The sequence below is a fragment of the Myodes glareolus genome, chromosome 4, assembly GCF_982192425.1.
Source record: "Myodes glareolus chromosome 4, mMyoGla1.1, whole genome shotgun sequence".
In the NCBI taxonomy this organism is placed as follows: Eukaryota; Metazoa; Chordata; class Mammalia; order Rodentia; family Cricetidae; genus Myodes; species Myodes glareolus.
The window spans coordinates 117,274,287-117,293,343 of record NC_142029.1 but is presented as its reverse complement, the minus strand read 5'-3'; the positions used below and the strand labels follow the sequence as shown (position 1 = coordinate 117,293,343).

Here is a 19,057-nt window from a genome sequence, read left to right as displayed (position 1 = left end):
TTAGAATAAGTACCTGTAAGTGGACTACAGGCTTTGTGTTTTTCAGTTCTGTCCATCTGGTGTGTATTTCTTTTAGTCTCATCCATGAAAAGATAACCAGTTTTGATAAACCAGTTTTGATAAAAGATAAACCAGGTAGTTTGAGCCCAACGCCTGCTTTTGCTGGAATAATCCGGGTGAATTAAGCAACCTTGTTTGTTGTGCTGAATTTCATTCTGTTTTGTTGAGGCGGGGTCTAGTAACACCGCAGTGCTAGCTGGCTTTGAACTCCCTACGTGGCTGAAGATTACCTTGAACTGCTGGCTTTCTAACTCAGCTTCCCAAATCCGGGCCTTACAGGGTTTCATCACTCTTTTGATCTGTACCTATGAGAAACCGGAGATACAGACCTAATTCCGAGATCGGTTAAGGAAAGAACGAATAGTAAAATTGGTCGGTGCTCTGTCTTACATCAAATATTATGCTAATGTTTATGGAAGGAGGCCTTCATTTTCTCTAACTGCCTGCTTTGTGTGTGCAAATAAATCTATTTCCTCTCATGTGGTACTGATTAGAGGAAAGTGAGTGCCCTTTTTCTAGCTTTTGCTCTCAGAACACGTTTTTGTTGTTCGACTTTCTCACTGCGCTCTGTTTATGAATGTCTCACTAGAGAGGTTAGTGCTATTTGGAAAACTTGAAATGCTCTAATGCCCTGGTGCCCATAAACTAGTAGAAGCAGTGAGTTTAAGACTGTGTCACTGTAAACGGTGCTAAAAGTGAATCAGTCGTCAACAGGACCAGGCCCTCTGGTAGTTCCTGCACTTCAAAGGAATGAGCAAGGTAGGAAGATTGCGTTTAAGGCCAGCCTGAGCTACAAAGAGAGATCTTATCTCTAAAATTTATAAAACAAAAACAAAACCAAGTTCCTGCTCTAGTCTTTGTATGTCGTATGTAATTAGTATGAGCAGCATTACAATACAAGGTGATTTTTTTCGCAGCCATACTGAAACATAGCTGATATTTGCTAGGTACATTCTCTATCATGTTCCTCACTGCCACCAATATGCTAGATTAAGATCTGTAAATCCCCTTAGGATCCTTATATACCATCTCCATTTTATAGCTGAGAAGTCTAGACTTCCAGGTAAGCTATCTTATTTACAGTAAAACCAGTAATGTACGTTTGCCTTCAGATCAGAACCCAGGCTCAGCCATTTCATCACCACGCCACATGAGCTGATGTTAGTTTTCACTCCACAGTGCTGTCCAGAATATTGTGGAAGACAGCAAACAATGTCATTGGACTTCTAGTTTTCAAGTATTATTCTGCCTTGCATGGTGGCACACATCTTTAATCCCAGCACTCCAGAAACAAAAACAGGTTGATTTCTGTGGAGTTCCAGGCCGTCTGATTCTGCATAGTGAGTTCCAAGATGGCCAGGGCTACATAGAGCATCCCTGTCTCAAAAACTAAAATAATAATAATTTATCGAGATGATGATGATGGGTGTGGTGGCACACTAATCCCAGCACTCAGGAGGCAGCCTCAGCATGGGAGCCTCTTAGTATTTTTTATGGCAAGTGACAAATACACTTTCAACAACTTTAGGGGAATAAAATAACTTACTAACTTATAACCAAAAGCATGGAGATGTCTGTTCAAACAGTTCAATATTTTGCCATGAAATGCTGTCTCGGGAGTGACAGTACTGAGGCTTATGCAGCAGTCCAGATGGAGGTCAATCTTTGTTACAGAGTCTTGGGCAGTAGGTCCGATCACTCGCCAGTAGTTTGTACCATGAACCCAGAAGAGGGAGGAACCAGAGGATGGCTTGGTTGAGGAAGGAACAGTTGGTGATGTAACACCAAGAAGATAATGGATAGGAGAGACACAGGCTATTAGCCTGCTCTACATCCAGACTCACTAAGGAGCTGAGCAGCTTTTTCTGGGCCTCAGTCCCCGTCACACTGCAGAGCAGTGCTCCTGCCATAGAATTCCCAGGAGGCTGAGGTGAAGGGAACCTACACACACACACACACACACACACACACACACACACACACCCGTAAGCACTTACTATTTATTGTTGGCCACTGCTTGATACCTGCCAAGTGTATCTAAATTGATCGGACCCGTCTGAGTTCCTCCTCTCACCGGGTGATAGTCCCATCCAGAGGAAGATATTTACATAAGAAGAAATACATTTAACAGTTGGTAAATATTTCAAAGTTGTTGCTGATTTTTCTGTGTTTTTCTGGTTCGCTCTGGACGTCTGTTTTGAGTGAGGTCGTTTGTTGGGAGTGGGTTGTGTCAGAACCATAAATAACGCCTTTGTGTCTCTTTACTTTGAGAGTGACCCCAGTAGGGCTGGTCTCTGTGTGACAGGAACAATAATGGCATTACCTGAGCTCTCTTCCCTCGTGGGTTGTAGTCTTTACATGGATTCCAAAGTAAACCACTAAAATGCTGCTTACCTGAAGCACAGGATTCTCTTCCCCTGCTCCCCAAATCTTAAGGTACTAGCTTAAAAATTAAAAATCCTGCTGGATCTTCCCTGAAAAATAAGAGACCTACAAATGTCATCTCTGCACCAAGTGGAAGGAGGGGTGCTAGTGGTGAGAAGACTGGAGGCACCCATAAACAAAGAGAGCCTTTCTGGGGTGGTCATCATCACCCAGGACAGAGCTGACATCACCAGTGGGTGGCACATGGTGAGCACTGTGCAAGGGTTTGTTAAGGAGGCTTGCTGTGTTCTCTGAGAAAGACCTAACAATGCCGCGTCAAACTCACTGACAGCTCCCGCATTTTTCATAGCAACAGTGTTACAAGCAGAACTAGCTGGGGTACTACCTCCCCTCGAGCCTCTGCCATCCTCAGGCCTTGCCCCTCCCAGCTGTGGGTGCCCCACCCCTTCATCTGCATACTGCTCCAGGCTCACAGACCCAGTATCTGGCTAGGCATGGACTATATGTCTGATGGACACACATGTACTAAATGGCCTCTCATTTTCTTCAAGCTCACAGTTCTTTCAAAATGCAAGACCCTCTCCCGTCCCCTTGCAGCCTAGGAAGCAGAGAGAGCCTGACTGTATGTACAATGGACTGCGCTTCAACCTGGTGGCCTCTGTAAGGGACACACTCCACACTCTTCCTCAGGGCCCAAGCCTGCCATGCTGTCTTTCCATGATGAAGCATCTCTGACCTCTCACACAAGACAGTCAGACGATTGGCTTCAGTGTGCACACTCCTTGGAGTCCTAAACCGTTCACTGAAAGACAGAGGGCTCATGCTGTGTCCCATGTTGAATGTTGAATATACTTTACTCTCTTTATTTACAGGTTCTCCAAGTGGAAATGGCTCTGTGCCTCTGCCGACCTCCAGTGTTAAGGTGACAGGTAAGCTTTAAAGATTCAGGCATTCCGTCCATCTAGGTTATAGCCTGCTAGCCAGGGAGTGTATTCAAGCTGCCACAGGACCTGCCTTAACCACAAGCTCCTCTCAGGCGAATCCCTGGAGCCTGTGCAGAGGATTGCCCGCTATAGGCATTAGCAGGTCATGGTTCTCTTGATTGTTGCTGTCAGTCTAGCAAAGGTGTGGGTACTGAAAACATATGGGAAAACATAATGGGAAGCTGGGTGCCTGTAACCCTAGCCCTTGAGAGGTGTATGCAGGAAGACTAGGAGTTGGAGGCTATCCTCAGCCACATAGGACTTCAGGGCAGCCTGGAATATGCGAGAACCCTGTTCTAGCTTGCTTTCAGTTGCTGTGATAAAATTCCACAGCCAAAAATGACATGGAGAGAAAAGTTTGTTTCACTTCCAGCTCTCAGGTCACTCAGGGCAGGGACTCGGGCTGAAGACCTGGAGCAGAGCCCATGGGGGATGCTCTTTAGTGGTTTGTTTCTCGTGGCTTACTCAGCTTGCTTTCTGATACAGTCCGGGACCACCTGCCCAGGTTGGGCACTGCCAAGAGTGGGCTGTGCCCTTTACATCAGTCATTAATCAAGAAAGTTCCTCACAGGCCAGTCTGATTGAGACACCTTCTCAGCTGAGTTTATTACTTTATTTAACCATGTCATGCAACGTAGCTTGGGTTTCTCTCAAGTTCACTGTTCTGCCCCCGCCTTGTGGGGCTGGGATTAGAGGCATACAGCACCCACACCTGATCATGGAGGGCGTCCTGTGGGTCAGTGTCACCCTTTTGTGCTTTGATCTCATTAGTGCTGCCTCTCCTGCTGATGTCTGGGGAAACATAGCTAAACTTCTGTTCTGATCATAGTGATGACTGTGCTGAATTCCAGCATATGTAGCAAAATCACAGAAAACTTTCCATGGGGGAGAAAAGGACTAGAAAGATGCCCTAACTCTATTAGTGTTTATCAATTGAGTGATAAATTATTATCAACAACTGTAGTAGTAATTACCATGGGGAGTTGAGTGTTTTACATATATGTTATTAGGCTATTAGGTGGCTGTCTTTTCCTGTTGGCTTATTTAAGGGGGGAAGAAAATGTGTGTGTGTGTGTGTGTGTGTGTGTGTGTGTGTGTGTGTGTGTGTATGTGTGTGTGTGTATGTATGCGCGCACGCGCATGTGTGCTCACGCGCGTGCACAGGTGGTTTCACCATTCGCCGGTGTGTAGTGTGAAGGTCAATGGTTGACCTCTGTCTCTTCCTTTGTCACCCTCCATCTGTATTATTTTTGTTGATTATTTTGTTATATTTATAGATGATGGCTTAGCAGTTAAGAGCTTTTGTTGCTTGTCTCAAGGAGTTCAGTTCCTAGCACCCACATCAGGTGACTCACTCACCTGTACACCAAGTCCTTTGGCCTCAGCAGGCACCTGCACTCATGTGCACCTGTGCACATGCACACATACACACATGCAAACACACAATTATAACTAAAATGATTTTTTTAAATAAGCAAAACAGCAGGGCTGTAAGGGGAGGAAGGAATTATAGCAAGATTCTGTGTGGGAAATCTTTCCTAACTGGCGTGTAAAGCCAGTTCAGACTCAGCCTGCTTAACTCTTCACCCTGTTAATCACATTTATGTTGTGTGCTTGCATTTAAGATGGCAGTAATGTGTGATGTCCATAGATTTTCCTCACAAACTGTGGAGTGGAATAATTGTACACTGTATGCCCACTTGCTGAGCCAGATGGATATTTGGGTTACCCACTTGGCTTGGTGCTGTTTCAGGCACAGGCACAGTAAATGAAACAGACCTGAGTTTGCTGTCACGAGTGTTCCATCAAGGGAGGCGAGGGAGTGTAAGGAAGTAATGAACTGCAGATGGTTTTGGATGTTGATAAAAGAGGCCTGGGCAGTGGTGGCGCACGCCTTTAATCCCAGCATTCAGGAGGCAGAGGCAGGTGGATCTCTGAGTTCGAGGCCAGCATGGTCTACAGAACTAGTTCCAGGACAGGTCCCAAAGCTACAGAGAAATTCTGTCTCAAAAAAACAAAAAAACAAAACAAAAATCATAACTAGGCAATATGGTGGAGACTGGCCACAAGGTCTGCTTCAGGTTCTTCAGTGTCCATAGACCTCTACTGATTTAAGCTGAAATTAGAAGACAGAAAAGAGCCAGTCCTATCCAGACCAGGGAAGAGAACCTTCTGGGCAGAAGCAACTAACTAGCACAGGCTCCATGTTGCAGGTACTCTGAGACAGGAGTGAGCCTCTTCCTCCAAGGAGTATTGGCGGGACCTGGGGTGGGGTGTGTCTGCACTTCTGTCATGCCATTGTGCACATAAAGTAGAAGAGAAAACGCTTCCATGTTAGCTGTCAGAACTCGGAGACCAGCTGCGGGTCCTGGCAACTCTGTTAACTTCTCAGGATCTTTTCCTCACACAGTGAGGGCTCGCTCTTCTGTGGCATCTGTCAGGGAGTCTGGCCCACTGCGCTCTCAGGTGCCGCAGCAAGAATGATACAACTGCCTGACTTCCCTTTCCATGGTTCTGTCTGTAATACACTGCAGTTGTAATTAGGGGCCGGAATTGTACCTGGCATGTTTGATTCCACCAGAATTGCTATACACATCCATACTTTAAGCTTTTTGTAAGTTGGTTCCTTTTTTGTTGTAACTGGGTTATCTGTGCCTCCCCCCACCCTTTTCCTGTTGTAATTCATGGCTCATGTGGAAATTTTATAGGGCATGGTAAATAGCTAACATCATTACTTGAGGCATTTTAGTTTGTGTGTGTCCACAGGTTGTGTTGGAGGTCAGAGGGCACCTTATAGGAGAGTGTTGTTCTCTCTATCCATCAGGAGGGTCCTGGAGATGGAACTCAGGGTGTCAGGCTTGGCAAGCAAACACCTTTACCAGCTGAGCCATCTTGCCAGCCCAATAACAAGTATGGTTTCAAGTATGGTTCATACTTGAAAGTTACTAAAATAATAGATTGTGAGGTCTTATTATTTTAAAAAAATGTGTAAGTTGGAGCATGATTCAGTCATTCCAAGGTAGGTCAAAGCTGTAGTACATCGTGAGTAGATGCACGATTTTAAAAGTGCTCTGTTTGGGGTTTAATTCTTTTCCAGCTGAAATTCGTAGCCATACTGTTTGAGGAACGGGAGCTCAGACCCGCATGGCCCTGCACGCCTAACACATTTGCTCACGCGGTGTTGGCTATTTGCTGGGGCGGGGCGGGGGGGGGGGTGTTTCTTTTTACAAAAGAAGCAAAATTACTTTATTCAGAGCAAAAAAAAAAATTGTAGAGGCCAGAGTGGGCTACACAGTCAAGACTGATGAGCAAGAGTGCTTTAGAACCCCATATGGTGGGCTTCCTTTTATGGAGCAGAAGCAGAGCTGCTCGCTAAGGGGTAGTGTGGGCTATTCTTTTTGTTGGATTGTTTTTCTCTTGTTCAAAAGTTTTTTCATAGGATATATTCAGATCACACACCCTCCTCAACTCTTAATAGTTTATGGCTTTCGCTTTGAATTTCCTTACTACCCCCAAGAAAGGGGAGAGAGGGAAGGAAGAGAAGGGAGAAAAAGAACGAAAGAAGAGAAAACCAAAACAAAACAGCTAATATGCTGTGTCGGGTGCCTGAGACCGGCCTGAGGACTCTGGGAAATTGGTGGGCTGTCCCCACTGGGCTGAGGACTCTGGGAAATTGGTGGGCTGTCCCCACTGGGCTGAGGACTCTGGGAAATTGGTGGGCTGTCCCCACTGGGCTGAGGACACTGGGAAATTGGTGGGCTGTCCCCACTGGGTTGAGGACACTGGGAAATTGGTGGGCTGTCCCCACTGGGCTGAGGACGCTGGGAAATTAGTTGGCTGTCCCCACTGGGCTGAGGACTCTGGGAAACTGGTTGGCTGTCCCCACTGGGCTGAGGACTCTGGGAAATTGGTGGGCTGTTCCCACTGGACTGAGGACGCTGAGAAATTGTTTTGGTTGCTTGCTGTCCCCACTAGTTCTAGTGTCTATACACAGTATCTATTTCATATTGTCTTTCAGAAAAAATTTTTAAAAAGAGGAAAAAAGTCACTTTGTTATTGGTTGGACATTGGTGATGTGTAGTCTCTCAGCCTCTCTTCTCAGGAAGCAGCACAGGCCTCACACGCTAGGTGAGGTGGCACTTAGCATGGACAAAGCAAGAACTCAGATAGTTGTGTTCTTCCTCCTCAGTCTCTCCGGATCCCAGCCTCAGGGCCTTGACACTGCCCCTCCTGTCTCTGCTTTCATGTTCCTGTTGTTCATCCAGCAGAGTGCTGAACACTGAATGCTCAGGCCTCACTCCCTGATATCACAGATTTCGGGGACCCAGTGGTTTACTATTCTGTGTTCATAATGCTTTCTCCCTGTTACTCCAACTATAAGGTCAGTGCCTCAAGGGGCAATGCTGATTTCAGCCACCACCACATCGGAGGGCCCAGTGCAGGACCTGGCACGAATTTCTATTAGAACAGTAAGCTATAGCCAAGTGTTGTGCGTGGAAGAAGTGTACAGACTGTCCGAGCCCTGGGTGCAGCCAGAGAGCACAGGACTCCTGGGTTTATGGGTGTTGCCATGACTACATTCTGTGTAGAATCTTGCTTATTCCCAGGATTAGGCTATGTCCCTGCTGCAACATTCTGGGTAAGGCCTCCACAGGTGATGCTGGGCACCCAGCAGCTTCTCGGCAGGACAGCATCTCTGCTCTGCTGATCTGTAGGAAGGTAGGAAAGGCAAGAGGGAAAGGCTGGTCCTGAGGCTGTCCCAGAGAGTTGCTGAAGTCTCCCTGGAGTTTGAAATTAATTATAATGTGCATATAATGCAGCCAGAAGCCATGGAAAAGCTCAAGGTGGGCAATGACATGATTTGATTGACATTTCAGGGAGCAAGGTTCATGGTTAGGAACCTGTTGATTGAGTGCAAATACTGTGGGCCTGGTGTGGGAGAATTGTCTGTAATCTGTCAATCTGTTTTAAATAAATGCTGTTTGGCCAGGCAGGAAGTATAGGCAGGAAAACCAGACAGAAAGTAGAAATGATGCAGAGAGAACAGCAGAATTCTGGGAAGGAGGAAGCTGATTCCTCCCACTCCTGCCCAGATCACCGAAGCAGCAGGATGTGACCTGCCAGCTGAAAAAGGTACAGAGCCATATGGCTAAAATAGATCAGAATAATGTGTTAATATAAGTTACAAGAACTAATAAGAAGCCTGGCCTAATGGGCCAATCAGCTTTATAACTTATAGAGATCTCTGTGTGATTTTCTTTTGGGGCTAAACATCTGGGGGAACCAGGCAGGACAGAAAACCCCCAACAAGCCAGCCGATCATGTTACAGGCCAGGGCAGTGGTGGGGAGCCTGCACAGGTGTTCTACTGATTGATCAGGTATAGAGGGTGGGAGCGGGGATGCAGGCTGGTGCTCTGAGCTCAGATGTCTTATTGTTTGGGTCTGTGGTCAGACGCTTCGCTCCCGCATTTGGAGATCATTTCAAAGGGAGAACTTAAAGTTGAACACTGGGAGTTCACAACAGACTAGAGAGGCCCATGAGACAGAGCTGTGTGTGAGAAGGAGAAAGAACTGGCTAGAGAGGGAAGAGACTCCTCTTATTGCACTCCATTATCTGGGAGAAGCAGAGGTGCCTGGGCAGTGGCGGTTCCCACTCCCTAGTGAGCCACTTACTAAAAGGGTTCATGTGGATCTGTGGCCCTCTGAGTCCTGAAAATCATCTGACAGATTACCCATCACTCTCTAGCTTTAACATAAACTTCATAACTTGCTGCAGTCTTTACTTTTTTATGTGTCTATGTGACTGCACACATGACTGCAGTTATCGATGGAGGCCAGAAAGGGAGTCACATTCTCTGGAGCTACCCAGTGTGGGATTTAGGAACTGAACTTAGGTCGTCTTAAAGAGCAGTAAGCTCTCGTCTCAGTCACCACTGTATTGCTGTTCAGAGACACTGAGGCAGCTCGTGTAAAAGAAAGCATTTATTGGGCCTTGCTTACAGTGTTAGAAGCTTAGTCCATTATGAACATGGCAGAGAGCATAGCAGGTGTGGTGTTGGAGAAGTAGCTGAGAGAGAGAGAGAGAGAGAGAGAGAGAGAGAGAGAGAGAGAGAGGTGCACGCAGAGCCAGGTGTGAACTAGCTTCCAAAACCTCTAAGGTCCCCATGCTCCCAATTTAATCAAGAGATCTTGTCTTTTTCTTGTCTTTTTCTATCTACTTCCCATGTAGATTAGATCCATGTATGTCTCTCTTAGGGTCTTCTTTGTTGTATGGGTTCTCTGGGATTGTGAATCATAGGCTGGTTTTTCTTTACTTTATGTCTAAAAGTCACTTACGAGTGGTACATATGATATTTGTCTTTCTGGGTCTGGGTTACCTCACTCAATATGATGTTTTCTAGATCCATCCATTTGCCCGCAAATTTCAAGGTGTCATTATTTTTTTCTGCTGTGTAGTACTCCATTGTGTAAATGTACCACGTTTTTCTTATCCATTCTTCGGTCGAGGGGCATTTAGGTTGTTTCCAGGTTCTGGCTATGACAAACAAAGCTTCTTTGAACATAGTTGAGCACATGTCCTTGTGGCACGATTAAGCATCCTTTGGGTATATACCCAAAAGTGGTATTACTGGGTCTTGAGGAAGGTTGTTTCCTAATTTTTTGAGAAATTGCCATACTGATATGCAAAGGGGCTGTACCAATTTGCACTCCCACCAGCAAATTGCAGAAGTGTTCCCTTTACCCCACATCCTCTCCAGCATAAGTTGTCATCAGTGTTTTTGATCTTGGCCATTCTTATTGGAGGAAGATGGAATCTTACATTTGATTTGCATTTCTCTGATGGCTAAGGATGTTGAGCATTTCCTTAAGTGTATTTCAACTGTTTTAGATTCTTGAGGGTCATTCTTATTGAAGCACCACAGCAGTCTTGACTCTTGAGCCTTCTCTCCAGCCTATATCGTGTTATCAGCTTCAGAACAGGGGCTTTCAAACTTAGGTGAAAGTTGTTAGAAAGACTGATCTTGATGCCAGTTGAGAAATCTGAGCAGGAGGAAGCATAGCATTGAAACACTCCACTGTGGAGCTGAGGTGGACAAGCCCCAGCAGTGACTGAGGGGCCGTCTCCTCTTCAGTGGTCTCTGCATAGGTATATGCTCAGTGTGGCCATCGTAACTGGAGGGTGAAGGAAGTACAGCTGACAGTATTTGACAAGCAGGGATTTGTTTCATTGCTGGGTTTTAGAGTACGTTGCCTGGTGGTAGCCACTGCATGGAAGCCTCTGAAACAGACCTGACGGCCCACCCAAGAGGCATGAGAGCAGTAGGAGCAGCTGCACCAGTATTTTACTTTACTGGCTGACTTGTTTGGTCTGATAGTCAGTCACCAGCTGTCAAGAGAATACGGGGGAAGTTCATAGGAAGGTAAGTGTCCCTGGAGTTTCAGAACTGAAACTGGGAAGTTACAGAGAATACAGAGAGGTTGGTTTCTATTCAGGACAAGTCATGAGATGTCGTGAAATGTCAAGTCTAACCTTTGCAAACTAGCTATCCTCATTAGTCCTCTTGTGACGGAATGAAGAGAGGGAGAAAACAAATATAACTTTGAATTATTTGGAACTTGTTCTAGGGTAAACATAATTAGCACCAGGATCAGTATTTCTAATAACTTTCCGCCAAGCTTGAGAGCCCCTGATCTGAAGCTGGTAACATGATATGGGCTGGAGAGAAGGCTCATGAAGACTTTAAAAAACTGTAACACTAATGCCATTTTCATACTTTAGGAAAAAAAGTAATTTTAGATGACTGTTCAATGATTGCTTATAGCACAATTAATAAAAACTCATGGTCAGAAATTGGGGTTTAACCTGAAGATCTTAAAAAGCAAAACAGCCAGCCACTGGCTCTTACCTCCACCTCAGTTTGAAATGGTGATCCTGCGTCCTGGAATCTCAGAAGGAGACTGCATCTGAGAGCTGTCCCCCACCCCAGTCTTATCTTCCTTTCTAGGGCTGGGATTAAAGGTGTGCATCACTGGGATCAGAAGCGTGCACCACTCAATTTCTATGGCAGCTAGTGTGGCTACAGGGAGTCAAGTATATGTTACCATAATCTGGTCTGTAAGGCCACTAGAGGGGCTCTTTTACTCTCAGATCTTTAGGAAGTCTTTATTTATTAAAATATAATTTAAATGCCACTACAATTGCTCGAAAGAAAAGCTTGACAAGTCCTCTCTTTACCTACTGAGTCTTCCTGCTGGCCAGCCCTTTCCTTCCTCTCCACGGGCGAGCTCCAGTGAAACCAGCAAACTCTGGCTCCTCTCATGTGTCTTAGTGCCCTCCACTTTCCAGGAACCCTTCCATCCTCATGTCAGGAACCACAGAATCAACATTTTTAGTTATGTGTTTACTGCCAGTGCAGGTGCCCATAGAGGCCGGAAGGTAGTGCTGGATCCCTTGAGCTGGAGTTAGAGGGGGTTGTGAGTTACCCCAGTAGGTGCTCTGAACTGAAATCCAGTCCTCTTCAAGAGCAGTAACCTTTGTTTTGTTTTGTTTTTTTATCTTTTTGTTCCGAAGTCTGCCTGTTTTTCCAGATTGTGGTCTCATGTGACCTACCATACCATAGTCTCTAGAGTGGCTGGGACTACTGGTGCTCACCACCACGCCTGAACTTTAAATTCCACGCACGTGTACCTGCGTGCCCTTGTGCGTGCGCAGGCACGTGTTCAGTGGTGCTTCTCTCTGTTTCTGGTTTATTTCACGAAACGTGTCAGGATGGTCAGGATGTCTTATAATCAGTGGCTTTCTGTTTTGAGTACACAGCACATTGTCATCAGCAGCTGTGCAGTTACGTGGTTCTCATTACTGAATAGCTACAGTAAAGACGGGCATGCAGCTACCTCTTTGACATTCTTGCTTTCTTTCCTCTGGGTTGAGACCCAGACACTAGTGACCTGTCTGTCGCTGACAGTGGAGTGCTAAAGTTGTAAACTAAGGTTGAAATTTTATCTCCACAAGGCCTCCTGATATTTGCCTTTGATTTCAGGAAGCTCCAGTGTGCAGTGCATGTGTATTCAGACTGTTAACTCTTGCTGGACCGAATCTCCCATCGTTGTATAATGGCCGTATTTATTTGTACTGCTTTTGTTGTAGCATATTCTGCCTACGAGGCTATCCACTGCTTTAGATGCCGTTTCCATGGGATGTTGTATACGGTTCTTTTATTCTCAGTTTTACATGTGCCCAAACAGTTGAAATTAGTTTTTTTGTTAAAAAAAAATTGATAGAGATTTGGGGTTCTGCTCAAATTTAATCATTGTCTTTTAATTAGAGGATTTAATGCATTTACATGCAAGGTTACTATCACTACGTAGGATCTGAGTCTCGCTGTTTTACATTGGTTTTCTAGTGGTGTTGTGTTTCCTGCTTCTCTTACAGTCTTTGTGGTAGTATGTCTTGGTGCCTGTGTACTACTTTTGGGTTTTACCTACTAGTCTTGACTTGTGGTTTTGGGGTTTTTTTCCCCACAAAGCTTGAAAGAAATAAGCCTTGATTGTAATTAGCTGTTTCAAAACTAATGCACTGATTTCCTTAGCACCAAGGTACAGGAATAACTGCTCACTGTGAGAGCCTTGGAGACAGACTCCCACTCAACTGCTGTCTTGCTGGGAAGAAATTTTTTTAAACATTATGCAACAAGCTTTCTTTATCTCCCTTTTCTAGTGAACAGGGGGAGGGGCTCTCAGTGTTGTTTAGCAACAATAAGCACAGCACCAGCATTCGCACATGGCGATTATAAATTTTCCTTCTCATAGAGAACATAGCCAGGTTGGAAGAGATAAATAGAGTAGGTGGAGTCAGAAGGACGCCATGCAGCTGTCGAAGGAGACAGCCACCAGTCAAAACCTTACTGGGAGGCCACAGTCCCGTGGTGATATATAAATTAATAGAAATAGGTTAATTTAAGATGTAAGAGTTAGCTAGAAATATGCCTAAGCTATTGGTCAAACAGTGTTGTAATTAATACAGTTTCTGTGTTATTATTCACATCCAGGAGGCTGGGAAGCGAACGAGCAGTCTCCAATGACAAAATGGCGCAGACTACATCCAAAGTAGCTTCCTTATTAACCAGTGGTAATAAAACATATTCATGGCACACAGAGGGAAATCCCACATAGAGATTCCCATGCACTAACTACATCTCTTAAGAGTGACTAATTAAGCTAGAGGCTTGTGATTAATCATTGTAAAGAAGTGCAGCAGTGCTGTTGTACTTTTTGAGCATCACTTCTTCCTTGGAGGCTGGGCACACGGCATTCTGGTAACCATAGTAACTAGTGCAGGCAGTGGGAGGGAGACAAAAGTGCTTGATTTGTATTGGGCTTCTTACTGGTTGTATTAAAAGGAATTTTTGTAGCATGATTAATAATTTTAAAGTACAAATGAAATATCACTACAAATGTTTTAGAGACTTTGCGTCCAGCCCCAGCGGGGTGCCTGCTGGACGAAATTTCTCTGCGGCTGGTTTAGCGACACGAACTTTTTTTCTGTATCTCTGTGTAAAGGACTATAAGCAGTTAATCTCCTGGGCTGTGATCTTGTTAATGAAAACCAAGGTGAAGGGTAAATACAGAATATAAACTCAATAACCCTGTTTAAAAATCTAAAGTCTCTTTGGAGACTCATGGCAATCTCTTGACTGTAACCCTTGTAAAATCAAAAGGCACATCGCATACTTCCAATATATAATGGCACAGTATATGCATGACCATTCAAATTCAGAAACAGAGGAAAGGGAACATATTGAGAAAATATTAACCAAAGCAAGACTAGAAACCACTTGGGTAAACTCCAAACTCTGCATCTCCTTGTCTGATGTCACTTTTTTCAGCCTTGTTGACTGCAACTTCTCTCTCTCAGGCTGGTTCCACTCCCAGTTAGCAGCTTTCCTCTGCAGGTATCCCGTGATTCTGGCGTCTCTGATATCTTGGGGTCTCCAAGGCAATCCAGGCTTCACCTTCACAGCTTCACACAATGGCCTCTCTGGGCCTCCACTCATGGACACTCTGACACATGCCTGGCCTCAGCTACTTTCCTTAGTCATGGGGGGAGATTCCATAACCTGTTTCTTGTGTCCTGGAGTGTAAACTCAGAACCACTTGGCCAAAGCTGCCAAGTTCTGCTGGGACTGGATCATGACTCCCTTGTTCAAATACTTCTTCCTTTTTTCAGTGGTTTCCTTCACTTAGTGTGGGAAGTGGGAACACTTCTGTATATGTGTTCCTTTTATTGGTTAATAAAGAAGTTGTTTTCCGCCAATGGCTTAATAGAATACAGCCAGGTTGGAAGAGATATATATAAAGAGAGAGATAGTAGGCGGAGTCGGGGAGCCACCATGGAGCTGCCAGAGGGGAAAGACACAAACTGTCAGCCATGCCTCATGGTAAAATATAAGATAATAGAAACAGGTTAACCAAAGATATAAGAGATAGGTGAGTGGCCAAGCAGTGATTTAAATAATACAGTGTCTGTGTGATTATTTTCGGGAGTCTGTACGGCTGGGAGCGTGGCAGCTCACAGGGAGACATGGTGCTGGAGAGGAGCTGAGAGCTCTGCATCTGGATCCACAGGCAGCAGGAAGAGACAGGGAGCCACGGGGCCTGACCTGAGCCTCCAAAACCTCAAGGACACCTTCAGGGATGCACTTCCTCCAACAAGGCCACACCTGCCACAGGTGCCTCCTAATGGACCTAATTGGCATTTTTATTCAAATTACCACAGGGGGTCGGGTATCCAGTCAGGTATCTGCCCCTGAGCTTTGTGCCCAGACATTTGTTTTTAAATAGCTTATTACTTAGCTTTGGCAGCCCAGTACTTAGGTGAAGAGCCCTGGCCCCAGCCAGTGAGGCAGTGGCCTAGAGGCCTTTGCTGGTCTTCTTAGATAACTAAAACTTGGCAGTTCGGGTAGTGAAGTTGCTCATAGAGTATTTAGATCCTTCCGTTGCTGTGAGGCAGTGCCCCAGCAAATGCAGCTAACGGGAGAAAGGGCTCGTTCTGGCCTGCAGTTCCAGAGGAGTGGAAAACTGCAGGAGCATGGAACTAGCCCGGCAGTCAGGAAGCAGACCAGCCGCATTTTATCTGCACACAGTGGACCGATCTGTACACCCTCAGAGCCCGACCTAGTGACAGACTTGCTTCGGTCTCCTCAAGTACAAAAGCCTGTGGGGACATTTCTCACTCAGGTCGCCACAGCTGTAGTTGGCAGAACCGCAAGAAGTGAGCATCCATGCGTGAGGTGGGGAGCAGACCGTGAGCGGATTCTGACCTCATGGCTTTTGTCAAAGGTAGAGAGCATCTGGATGGCTGTAAGCTGCAGGTAACATTTGAAGCATTAATCAGTTTCCTTTGGTTCTTGTAGTTCTTAACCAGATCCTGTTATGTAGTAGCTTTCCCATCCTCCATCCCCACTCCCGTGGAGAAGGGTGGAAGCCAGGCTTCACACTGCTAAACAAGGCCTCCACCATGGAGGCCTTTACTTGTGTTATTAGGAGGGAAGTCATTGCATGACTGTAGGGTCTGTGCCTCAGTTTCCTTCTAGTACTGCTTCATGAGGTTACAGGGATTAGAGTTAGTATAGGCAGAATGCTTGGAGCAGCAGCTTGGAGCTGTGCCAGCATTGTTAGAACTGAGGCCAGTGTAGAGGAGTGAAGAAGCCAAGGTTCTAGCTAGGATACCATTGTCACTTCGACTCTTAAAGCTGCCAAACTCCAGCTGCCTTCCTGATGTCTGCTAACAATTCTGCTGTTGTACTGGATATTCCTTTGTCATGGGCACTCAACAGATGTTCATTCTCTGCTTTGTGTGCCCCAAAGGGCATAGGACAATATAGCAGGTGCCAGAAGGTATGGAGACTTAATCGGACTTCCATAACACCTGCTCGGCTGTTTCAGCTGAGTTGAAAGGTTGTAAGAACAAAAAGTCATCATAACAAATATAAATGTAGTAAGAAAGATACAAGTAAGCAGTTGAGCACCCAAAAGAAGAGTTGACTTTCAAGAAAGAAAGTAAATCTTGGAGCTAGGAAGGTGGCTCAGCAGTTAAAGAGTACTTGTTTTTGCTGAGACCCCAGGTTCAATTCCTAACATCTGCATGGTGGTTCACAACCATTCGTCCAACACCTTCTCTGGCCGCCGTGTGCACCAGTCATGCACACGGTGCACTTGTGTATGGCCAAGCACAAAACGTATTCATGTAAAATAAACACATCTTTAAATTTTTTAAAGAGAAAAACAGAAGAAAACCTTAGAGGAAATCGTCCTTGAACCGGTCTGGCAGGGCTGGAGGGAGGTGACACAGTGTTTGGAGGGTAAGAGCCAATCAGGCTGAGCTCCCAGTGTAAGCTGTTCTCACCTGTGTGTTTCCTCCGCGGGTGGGGGGGGGGGGGTGAGTGCAGCAAACCAGGCTGCCAGGCATGCCACAAGCCTTTCTTCATTCCACAGTAAGCACAAAAGTTGAGGATCCTATACCTGACTTTAGATCCAAAGAAGAGTGCACAGAAAATGTGCCAGGACTAGGCTCAGTATCTCCTTCCTCCCTCCCTCCCTCCCTCCCTTCCTCCCTTTCTTTCAGTTCATCTATTTATTCTACATCTTGGCCACAGCACCCCCCTCCTCCCCTCCCAGTCCCTCTCTCCCACCCCCTCACCCTACGATTCCCTCCTTTTCCATCTCCATTCAGGAAAAGGCAGCTCTCTGTGAGTATTAGTAAGACATGACATATCGAGTTGCAGTAAGATTGAGCACCTCTCCATGTATTAAGGCTGGGTGAAGTGACCCAGTATGAGAAGTCGGGCCCCACAAGTCAGTAAAAGATTCAAAGACAGCCCTGTTCCCACTCTTAGGAGTCCCACAAGAGGACCAAGCTACACAACTGTAACATATGCAGAGGGCCTGGGTCAGTCTCTGTGAGCCCCTATGAGCCCAGGTTAGTTGATTGTACGAGCCTTCCTGTGGTGGTCTTGACCCCTCTGGCCCCTACACTCTTTGGTCTCTGCCTCTGCCTCCATTAGTTACTGGATGTCACCTCTCTAATGACAATTGGGTCAGACACCAATCTGGTCACAGGAGGAGGCCAGTTCAAGCTACTTATCCACTATTGCTAGGAGTCTAAACTGGGGTGCCCCCCCATAGATTCCTGGGAGCTTCCCCTGCACCAGGCTTCTGCCCAACCCTGAAATGCCTCCCACCAGCAGGCTCCCTCTGCACCTCCCCCTCTGTACCCCTCCAACCTGTGCCCACCCCCCCCCACCCCTCAGTCCACTCACAAAATCTCTCCTGTTTCCCCTTCCCAGGAACATCTGGGTGTCCCTCATGAACTCTCCTTGTTACCTAGTCTCTCTGGGTCTGGATTGTAGCATAGTTATCTTTTATTTTACAGCTAATATCCACTTATGAGTGAGTACACACCATGTTTGTCTTTATTGGTCTGGGTTACCTCACTTAGATGATTTTTTTCTAGTTCCATCCATTTGAGGCTCAGTGTGTTTCTAAGGTGTCTGGCCTTGGAAACTTTCGCTTGGCTGACTGGTACACAAGGACTCTATATCCTGCCGTTCTTGAACAAGAAAATGGATACAAACCAGCAACATTCTTCATTTCCTCTTGATGGTTTTACAAAGACGGGTGCTCTCCTTCTCCGTGTTTGTCAACACTGATGTGTGTCTGTTTGTACGGCTGTGTTTCTGAGAAAGCTGCCTGGTGAGCATGTATCTCACTCTCTCCCTTGTATCTTGAGGACCCTCTTCAAACTTTGCTTTTCCCTTTGCCAAGTCAGGGAACTAGTTTGTGTGCTCCAGAACAGAATCCAGTCTTTTGTGCCGTGCTCCACCCGCTTCCCACGTTCACTTCAGCACGATTGCTCCAGGTTTACTGTAGACAGAGCTGCGTGTGGGCTGCTTCCTAAGCAGTTATCTCCTCAGGCTGTTGCAGAGTTGAATAGAGAACTGGGTCGTTGCATACTACTGGACGAGTAAGTAGGCAGGCTTAGCCAATCTGGGTAGCAGTAGTCGCCAGGGTTGGGGGGAGGCATCTTCAGGCCATAAATATGGGGGAGAAGGAGAAAGCTAGAGTGGACATTTGCAGACATTGTCAACACTTAGTCCCAAGAAAAGCTTGCCATCCTTCAGAGTCTGAGCTGTGAGGTCATTGACATGGTGAGTTTTTGTCACACACATTCCCTTAGTACTTCACCCACTCAGAGCTCCCTCTGCTCCCTGCAGGGTATGACTGGTTGTAAGTCTTTCTGGGCCTCTGGACAGCTGTGGTCATTAGCGTGCATGCTTTAGCATCTAAAGCCAAAGCTTGAAAGTGTCCTGGCCTCTCACCCCTCCTTCCAGGAATTCCTAGGCAGTCACTGTTCACTGTGAGTAATAGAGAGACTTGCCCGCATTGTTGGTTTTGTCTCCTGTGGCAGCTGCAGGGTTTTAAGGTATCCTCTTATGTGGAGTCCACGCCTGTCGGGAGTCAGACAATAACTCAGTAGGGCTGATTTCATGTTGCAGTCATTACTGGTGTGAACAAGTAGAATGCAGCTCTCAGGTGGCTGACATGGCCAGCTTATGGACAAGAGGGCTCG

General features: G+C 46.0%; 1 protein-coding gene across 1 annotated transcript in view; it reads left to right on the top strand.

The window, feature by feature from the left end:
• Positions 1-19,057, top strand: part of Tmem123 (transmembrane protein 123) — a 35,253-nt gene that overhangs the window by 867 nt on the left and 15,329 nt on the right. Inside the window, exon 2 of the mRNA XM_048433220.3 lies at positions 3,318-3,374. Coding sequence (XP_048289177.3) covers positions 3,318-3,374 — 57 coding nt within the window. The remainder of the gene's footprint in view (positions 1-3,317; positions 3,375-19,057) is intronic.